The 9,317-nt window shown below is 42.2% G+C and overlaps 1 protein-coding gene across 1 annotated transcript; it reads right to left on the bottom strand.

The window, feature by feature from the left end:
* Positions 1 to 6,598: 6,598 nt before the first annotated feature.
* LOC120502253 (cytochrome c) lies at positions 6,599 to 8,961 on the bottom strand. The gene is made up of 3 exons (XM_039709504.1): positions 8,828 to 8,961; positions 7,984 to 8,160; positions 6,599 to 7,834 (listed from the first exon to the last, which is right to left on the bottom strand). Exons 2-3 carry the CDS (start codon positions 8,150 to 8,152, stop codon positions 7,686 to 7,688), a joined length of 318 nt encoding a protein of 105 aa, XP_039565438.1. The 5' UTR covers positions 8,153 to 8,160; positions 8,828 to 8,961; the 3' UTR covers positions 6,599 to 7,685.
* Between the last annotated feature and the right edge of the window lie 356 nt (positions 8,962 to 9,317).

The following is a 9,317-nucleotide window of genomic DNA, read 5'->3' as shown; positions in this document are numbered from 1 at the left end:
CTGATCAGTCAGAGCATCAGCCTGCACTACCTAGAAACTGAAAACTGCTGTTAAAGAGCCAGACAGGCAAAGAGCCAGACAGATGGCACTGCAGTAGATGTGGATTCACTGGGCTTTTTATCTTCACTTCTGGAAACTTTCATGATGACTTGGTTTTCAACTGCATTCTGGATTGGCACAGAGCAGCTGAGAGAACTGTCATCCTTAAATGTAAAATAAAATATATCGGCAATGTAAATGTAATTTAAGCCAAGCTCCCCATCAATACCTTTTATATATTCTGGCTAAGTAACAAAGGCTCTTTTTCATGCTGATTCTACTGTATGACTACTCTCTCCTGTGCTAGAGCCCTTCTTGTTATCTTTTTATCTACAGTATGTTCACTGCATCTACTAAAGATTACTGACCTGTACTTTTCAGGTAAGATCTGAAGCTGGAGCCAAATTTAAAGCTATGCCACCATATGCAGTGTAACTCAAGCATGTTGTGTAAGTGGGGACATTAGGCTTTGGTGTTTCTAAAGAATCAGAGCTGACAGCCCCACAAAACATCATTTGATATGTGCACTGAGGAAACATCACACCATTTCTCAGCTGGCTGATTTGCTAACGTGGGACATATATCAGTAAAACCAGTGGAAGTGAAGTGCAGACTGCTGGAGCCAGGTAGCCTCAATTGGATGACTCCACTTAGCTGAAGCAAAATTAAATGCATCCAACCAAAGAGATACTCACTGAACATACACACCCACCCCTCTAAAACTTCAACTGAGGATACACAAGTTTGGGTTTTGTTGCTTCTGGGTTTCCACTGCTTTTCCCTTTGTTCTGCAATAGGTGAAATCACAGGTGCATTCTTTGTTCCTGTTGAATATATAGCATGCCACTCTGCACTAACCTTGTTTAATTTCCACTTTGCTTCTCCTTTCTTTGCTTCATTTGTGTCATCTTGATTTCTATCCTACGATCCAGTTCATTTATAGAAGACTACCCTATGTTTTTGATAGATTTTCTGATGTGGAAGTATCTTTTATCTGCAAAGCTCTGCCTTTGATTGCATCTCTCTTTGGGGAGTTTTTTCTGATGTGTCACTGGATGCTGGTACAGAGAGAGATGTCATCTTTCTGAGAATTCAGAGTGAGAGCAAACACATATTTTTATAAATATTTATAAAATATTTAATGTCTGATCAAACTGCTCTTGGTAGAGTTAGGCACTGCAAAACAAGTTTAACTTGTAACATACACATTGACCATGAACTGACAGGACAAAAGGCAGCATGGTCTTTTGAAGAGTTGCAAAGGCTTCATGACGAGGTATGTGCCAGAAAATCCATATTGACAGTTAAATTAACATTGACATCCTCATAAGAAATATCCCTGGTAAGTAAAATTCTAACTAAATATTAGAAATCATAGTTTTCCTAGGATCTGCCATAGTATCAATGCTAGTATTTAGATACACATGCATTGTAAAACATCATGGTTTTCATGGTAATTTGAGACTATCACTAAGCTCCATCCATAAAGCAGCATTAAAAACAGACTTAAAAAGTGCATTTTTGCTAACAAAAGTCACAATGTTTCTGCCTAACAGCTAGTGGAGAAACTATATTACCTGTATATCCATTTAAAGCTTAATACTTCAACTGATGACATCAAAGTGAGCTCCACAGTAGGAACAAAGCCAGAATATGCATTAGAGATTGCCACCTTTGATTTAAGATTCTTTTGAGCAGTCAGAAACATTTTGCTTTCTAGCTGAATCTTTTACCATTTGAATAGGTTGAAATTTAATACAGACTATTTCAAACTTGAGCACACCTGATAAAATATAAAACACGAATAAGTTTAAGACTTCAGAATACCACAGACTTATTGCAGACATATCACTGTATTCAGCTGGATAATCACCTCCAGCATTTTTTGCTGAGCACTTGCATTAAAATTGCTTTGTGTAAAAATGAAACTTGTCTTTCAAGCTGAGGTTTTTTCAAAATTACCTTCAAGAGCGTGAGACAACTCTTCTGCAGCTTTTTTGTACATTGGCTCCCTCTCCTGTTCATTGGGCGCAAGTAAGAAACTGGTGAAGTCAGCCGGTTAAAGACATTTCTCAGCACTTCCATCGTTATTACTTGGAAGCATGTTTCTGAGGATCAGAAGAAAATATTTTCTTAGGTATCCAGTTGAAACTGACCCCTTTTCAGTGAATTTAAAGCAAAAAAAAAATTGAAACAATGTAGAAGGATCCTTCAAGTAAAGTCTTTACCTTTAGGGTAGAGTCCACATTAGAGTTAGAGATGTACATTTTAGAGTCCACTGCAGAATTAAGAAATGTCTAAATAAAGATTACATTAGAATAGTAAAGAACAAGAAACTGCATGCAGTTCAGACATGAAAAGTACATATTGTAACCGTAACATGTGAAATGAAGAAGCATAAGACCAGATGGGCAAGCTAACCAGTGACAATTTGTACATGAGAATCAGAACTGAAATTATTCACTATGGAATCAAAAATGTGGTACCTTTCCTGTAAAAATACCATTGGAAGGAATACAGACCTAATATCTAATAATCAGAGAAATGATTATGCCTCTACTTGGTGAAGCTGCACCACAAGTCCTGTGTCCATTCCTGGGCCCAGGAATGTGCTGGAGGTGCTGGAGTGAGTCCAGAGAAGGGCAACAAAGCTGGTGAAGGGACAGGAGAACAAGTCCTGCAAGGAACTGGGGTTGGGAGTGTAGAAAAGGAGGCTCAGGGGAGACCTTATCACTCTCTACAACTGCCTGAAAGGAGGTTGTAGCCAAGTGAGGGTCAGCCTCTTCTCCCACACAACCAGCGACAGGAGGACACAGCCTTAAGCTATTCCAGGGGAGGTTCAGGTTGGACATTAGGATTAATTTCTTTATGAAAAGGGTTGTTAAGCATTGGAACGGACTGCTCAGGGAGGTGGTGGTCACCATTCCTGGAGGTGTTCAAACAACTGGATATTGTTTGCACTTAGTGCCATGGTCCAGCTGGCAAGGTGGTGGTTGGTCACCAGCTGGACTTGATGATCTTGGAGGCCTTTTTCAACTGAAATTATGCTGTGATTCTGTGATCAATAGCAAATAAACTGATTAAATAACTGGAAATAAAATGACAGAGCTTTATAGGAAACATGGCAAGGTATGGAGAATTCTGATTTCCTTTCCTTTCTGTTCTCCAAACAAAAAAATCAACAGTGGAAGTAGAGATATGAGACATACTTCCAGGGAAAGGCTGGTTACAGTCAATGTAGGAGCACTCCTGCAACAAAATCTGGGTAAGGGCACCAGATTATTGAGGGTACTGGTGCCACACAGGTGACAACCATGGTATTTTTAAAATGCAGTGTGTGTGCATTTGTCTTCTTATCTGGAAGGACTGCACATCAGGGAATGCTCATATAATCATGCTGTATCTCATACTAAAAAAAACCCTGAGGCATAGTGCAGGTAAAAGCCACATAAAACTACCTGCTTTAGTTAGCTCTTAAAAATTTAAAATTAAAAACCACCAATAAAAGGCAATGTCCCATATCTTAAGAACCATGAGACATCTTAAAAAGAAATTGTCACCAGACACTCACAACTGAATGGGGCCATCAGAAGTCCATTTCTGTGAATTATTGTAAGGGTGAGAATACAGTTTGGTATTTCTGCTAACAGCTTTTCATTTGAGTGCTTATGACCAGAAGACTGGTAGTGGAGTTAGACAGGGACAGCACAGACTTCCACACAAAAATATGCTTTAACACATAGAGGAAAGGGAAGATGGATCTGGAGAGTGGGTGATTCTGAAAGGAAAAAAGCAGTGGCTCACATTGCATAAGCAAGCTGCATTGAACAGCTTTAATGAGATGTAAAACCAGCAGAGTAATGACTTCTGATCTCCACTGACAGGTTTATTTTTATCCAAGGCTGTTTAAAATTAAATGCATAAATAACCTGTGGAGAACACACCTCCCCTGCTCCCAGGTATGTGTTTTGAACAATGCGCTATAGTTAGTTCCTCTTTTGCTAATTTTTTTTTGGCTTTCCTTTTGCATAATGACAGCTTCAACAGAGGCATAGAGCATCTTCTTCCCAGAACACAGGTTCAGTTTGTTGGTTATTGCAGCCTTCTGGAAACTGAGGATGTGCATCTGAAAGGTGTTACAGAAGCAAACACCACCCACTTCTTTTACCTCCTGTGACACTGACCTCTAAACTGAAAGCAGTCATTCAGAAGGTGACCATCACATTTTCTGTATTTCAGATCACAAGAACAATCCTGGAAAAAAGCATGCAAGTATTCACATGCAAGCTCTAAATCAAGAGCAGAGGGACAGCTACCTGGAGTCCTGACTCAGCACTGGGAAGGGGCAGGATTTCATACTCTTTCCCAGGGTTAACACATCCTACTGCTAGCTCTGGGCTGCCCACCTCCCAGAACAACCTGGTTTTCAGGACATCAGTTTGAAATGGTTCAACTCAACCTGTATGTAGTAATACAGACTTCTGTTGCCTTTAGCCCTAGATGAGATTTCAGGATGTGTTTTGGATAAAGGCAAATTACAAGGCTTACTATAGAGGTAAATGTGTGTGCTCCAATGGGTTTGATATATGTGACAGACTAGAATATCTAATTATTACCTATTAGCTGGTTTTGTTGTCCGCTGTGAACAGGAGGATAGTGTACCACATATCTTTTAGAAACTGATGGTATATTTTATACCAAAAAAAGGAAAGCATTACATCATCCCATACAAGACTAAATCTATCAAAATGAAGATCTTTATCTGAAGCAATGATTTACAGGCTGCAACAAATGGAACTTTCCCAAGCTGGTTGTAGAGGGGTTACACTTGAATTGTTGTAAGACTAAGGAAACAAGACAGCTCCTCTGTATCACTAAATATCAATTGGATGTACAACTAATAAGTTTTGTAACTTTGTAAGTATCCTACTTATTTGGAAGCCACACTGTGAAAGGTGTGCTTTTGGATTTCACTGTTCTCTCTAGTCATTAACCATCTTCATTCATTTGCATAACTACACGTGAAAATATCACAAGATCAGTTTCAAAGGCATGCCCAAGCAAAACTGTGAACTGGTAGCCAAGCACAATTTTTACAGGATGGTGCAATGTTTGGCAGTGGTGCTTGATTCCCTAACTGGTAACTGTAAAGGAACTACTGAAATACCAAGTGTCTAGACTGGTATCACCGTCAGAATGAAAACCACTAAACTTGGTACTTCATAAAACAAAGGCAAACCCCACGCCTCTGTTGTGTAATATAAACTAAGAAAGAACTAAAGCTTGATTATCTAACTGATCATGATGCCTCCTTCCCACCCTGCAAAGACCCACCCAAGCAAGCCCTTGCATTAACACTTATTTAAGTGATAATCTAACCTCCTTCCAATATTCTTTGCTTACCCATTAGTAAAAACACCATAGTACTGTGTTTCTCCAGTAGCAAATGGCTGCTCATTACCTTCTACAAAATTTTTAAGCCATTGCAGTCTAGGGCTGTATACATGGAAAGATGAAATTTTAAAGGTCTGAATGGTCTTCTCCCTAACATGTTATCAAGGATGCATGCTGCATCTAGAATTAAATTTTCTCAGTCTTCAGCATTACGTAGAAGTAACATTTGTCTTTGTAGACAGAAGACCAAAGCTAAATTGTGTCCTCTGCTTACTTTGGGCAAAGCATAACTTTGCTTCCTCTTTCAGTTTTTCTGATGGGTAACTCGTTGCAAATTGTAATCTGTGCAGAAATTACCACACTTTACTGAAAAAGCCTCCTTCCTAACTGATCTAGAGAAGAAATGAACTGTAAAGAAGAGCAGCTTGGAGGTCACAGTCTTCTTTCGTAAAGGCTAACAGAATGAAGTGTCACAACTCTCTCTCTTCACCATCATCCCAGAAGACTGCAGAGCTGGGTACAGTTACATTCTGTATCTACAACTGCTCTATCAGGATTTTGGCATGGAAAAAGCCTCAGTTCTGCATAACCAAAAAACTGCTATGACAAACATCCCTTACAGAAATTGGAACAGTAATAAATACTAGGATTTGAAGGTTTCTGTTAACAAGATTTTAGTACAAAAACTGTTGTTTTATAGTGTATCCATAACTGCAAGAAATACTGTTTGCAGGTTAGTGTGGAAAGAAAAAGTAATCACAACACATATGACAGCAATCACTGAGACCACTGTCAGTAATCTTAGTTCTTTTCACTCATTTACTCTGAGTAAAGCACTTTGCCATTCCATTATTGAGTATACTACTCCATATAAATCAAATGCAGCCCATCCTACAGCACAGCTACAACTTTTCAGTTACCTTGAACTTTCTCCCATTCAGCAAATGCTGTTAAACAGCACATCCCTGAAAGAGCTTTGCTGGCTCTGGTGGAAAATAGTAACTTTGGCACATTTATAATTCCCCCACCAATTCAATTACAATTTACCTTTTTCCACATGGAGCTTTTTTTTTGTCTTGTTTCCTAATGATGTAAATCTGGGCATGCAACTTTGCCCTGCATTCCCACTGTTTTTCACTTAATTTCATACACATACAGCAAGCAAGACTTTTAATTTTTTTTAATTTACAGTATTGATTGCTCCAAATTATGCCTTACTGTTGGTACACAGTAAATACATTCTTCTGAACAACCTAGTATGAAAAAATGCAGGTAAAACATTAAAAATACTGCTTTACAATGTGCGAAACAGAACCTTCAGAAGTAACGATGGTGGCTACAGCCAGCACAGTGGAAGACTGCTTGATTCTGTCTTTTAGTCTGCCAGCACATTCATTCCTGCACCCCTTCACCTGAAACTTCCTGTACCAATGAATTTTAGGTGAATGTTTCTGCTGAATTTAGAAGATTAAGTAACTCTCAGCTTGGCCACTAGCAGCTGTACTCCCAGAACAGGATGCTTTCTCTTACACTAAGAATGGCTGTTATCAGTAGATTTACTGAGCCAAGGGCACCAGTAACACATCAAAACTGGAGATGTTTCTGAAGGGGAGTTGTACTCCACAGGTGCATGCAGCTGTCACAGTCTGAATGAATTAGGTAACATGCTTCCCCTAGATAAAAGACAAGTGGCTGGGCACAACTGGCAGTTCACAAATAGTACTTAAATCAGATGAAATTCCTGTTCATCACAAGCTTTAGACAGATTAATACATATTGCAACACCTAGCACTGATTAAATTTAGAAAAATATTATACTGGGATTAGTTTTTGTTTTTTTCAATAGCCTTTGTTTTTTGTTGTTAATGTAACAGACGAATGGCAGAAGATGCCAAAAAGGACCCTGCTTTTTGATGTTAAAGAGCTGAGCTGTCAAAGCTATTACGCTGCTGATGATTACTCATTTGATTATTTACATACTTTTTTAAACAATGAAGAGGCAGGAAATGTTTATTTATTTTCTTTTAATTTTTATGATCAAGGATGACTGAACCCAATTACATAGTCTTTGTTAAGTTAATGGCTGCCAAACAAGTGTGTACTCCAGTGACCCACCAAGAGCAAAGTTATTTGATGGGTGATTTTAAGGTTAGACACAGCACATGTAAAAATAGAAAGTTTAAAAACCAATCTCATCACAGACATTTCCATTGCCATCTCCTTTGTGAAATAAATAAGGCAGCAGATAACTTTTACTTTGCAGTGGCAACTTTGAGGTATGCTATTAAGTCTGCTCTCTCGCCCTTCTTCTTAATACCCGCAAAAATCATCTTTGTTCCAGGAATATACTTCTTTGGGTTTTCCAAATACTCCATCAGAGTATCCTCACCCCAGGTGATACCTAAAGAAAGGTAAAAAAAAAAAACAACAAACAAAAGAGTTAATAAATTCAAAATAGTAAACACTTGCATTCTTGTCCTCTGCTCAGTTTTTTATAATTATCACCAAGAACTGAGTATTTTTGTCCCTTAAGGGCAGCTTTAAGTTTACCTTTGTTCTTATTAGCATCCGTGTAAGAGAAACCTTCGGCTTGCCCAGTCTTGCGTCCGAACAGGCCGTTCAAGTTGGGTCCAGTCTTATGCTTGCCTCCCTTTTCAACCGTGTGGCACTGGGAGCATTTCTGGACAAAGATCTTCTTGCCTTTCTCGACGTCTCCCATTGTCAGTACTAGACCAAGAACACACACAGAGGTCAGTATTGCAACTTCAAGGTCACTAGCTGAGCTGAAACTCTAAAAAGCGTCCTGCAGGTTTACAAAACCACCATGTGCAGCACGTGAATCTGGCAATGCTCCAGCACACTGTCTACCCTCAAGCCACAGCTCCTGGGCTTGAAGATTAATATGGAAGCATGAAACAACCCTAAGGGTATCAAGGTGATACATAGGTTTTCCTGCTTGAAGGGCAGGAAAAACCTTCCCTCGAATAAGATAATTGCCCCACAGCATTTAAAGGGTACAGCGACAATTTCTGAAGAACAAATTTGATATAACTTGTACAGCTGTAACTGGAGTTTCCTAGTCGTGAACGACCTCGTGTAAAAGCAGAGGACTCTCGGCAGGCTTTTCCTCTGCAGCTGAATAAGCGCACCCGCCACGCTCCCGGGCAGGGCCGGAGGGCGGCGGGCACCGGGCTGTCACCGTGACCCGGGATGACCCCGGGGTCCCGCCGGCCGCCACGCCTGAGGAGGCGGGAGGGCCCAAGGCCGCCCGCGCCGCCCGGCTCCGGCTCTACCCAGGCCGCGGCCCCGGGAACGGCGCTCGGGACGGCGGAGAGCGACGCCCGCCCGCCCCACGTCCCTGCCCGCCGCCGCCACCGCCGGGGCCCAGCCGCACCTGCTGCCCCGCTGCGCCCTCAGACACGGTGACCGCGCCGCCGGCACCTCCCGCTCCGTCTGCGCCCAAGGACACGCCGTGCTCCGCCCTATGTAACCCGGCACCGCCGCAACCAACCCCGCCCGCGCCCGCCGCCCGCCTTTCCGCCGCGACAGCCAATCAGACGCCGGCCTCTGCAGTGCTGATTGGTGACAATCAGCTGACGTCACGCCGCCGGCGGCTAGTGGGGTAGGTTGCGACCGGCGGGCCCCCGGACTTCCTTCCTTCCTGCCCCCTCTTCCCTCCAATCGCGGCGAAGTGACGTCAGACGTCGCTGTGCTGCGGAGGGGGCGCGCAGCCGAGGGGCGCGGGTGTTGCGGGCGCATGCGCACGGCGCAAGTGGAAGCAAGGGTCGCGCGGCGCCCTGAGGCGGTGACGGGGCGGTGGGCGGGGCCGGGCCGGCCGGGCCGTGAGGGCGGGAGCGAAGGGCGCCGTGACGGGGTGGCGGCAG

This window comes from Passer montanus, unplaced genomic scaffold (assembly GCF_014805655.1).
Source record: "Passer montanus isolate IOZ18808 unplaced genomic scaffold, ASM1480565v1 scaffold10, whole genome shotgun sequence".
Taxonomy (NCBI): domain Eukaryota; kingdom Metazoa; phylum Chordata; class Aves; order Passeriformes; family Passeridae; genus Passer; species Passer montanus.
The sequence above is the reverse complement of the archived record's forward strand: the minus strand, read 5'-3'. Positions and strand labels throughout refer to the sequence as shown.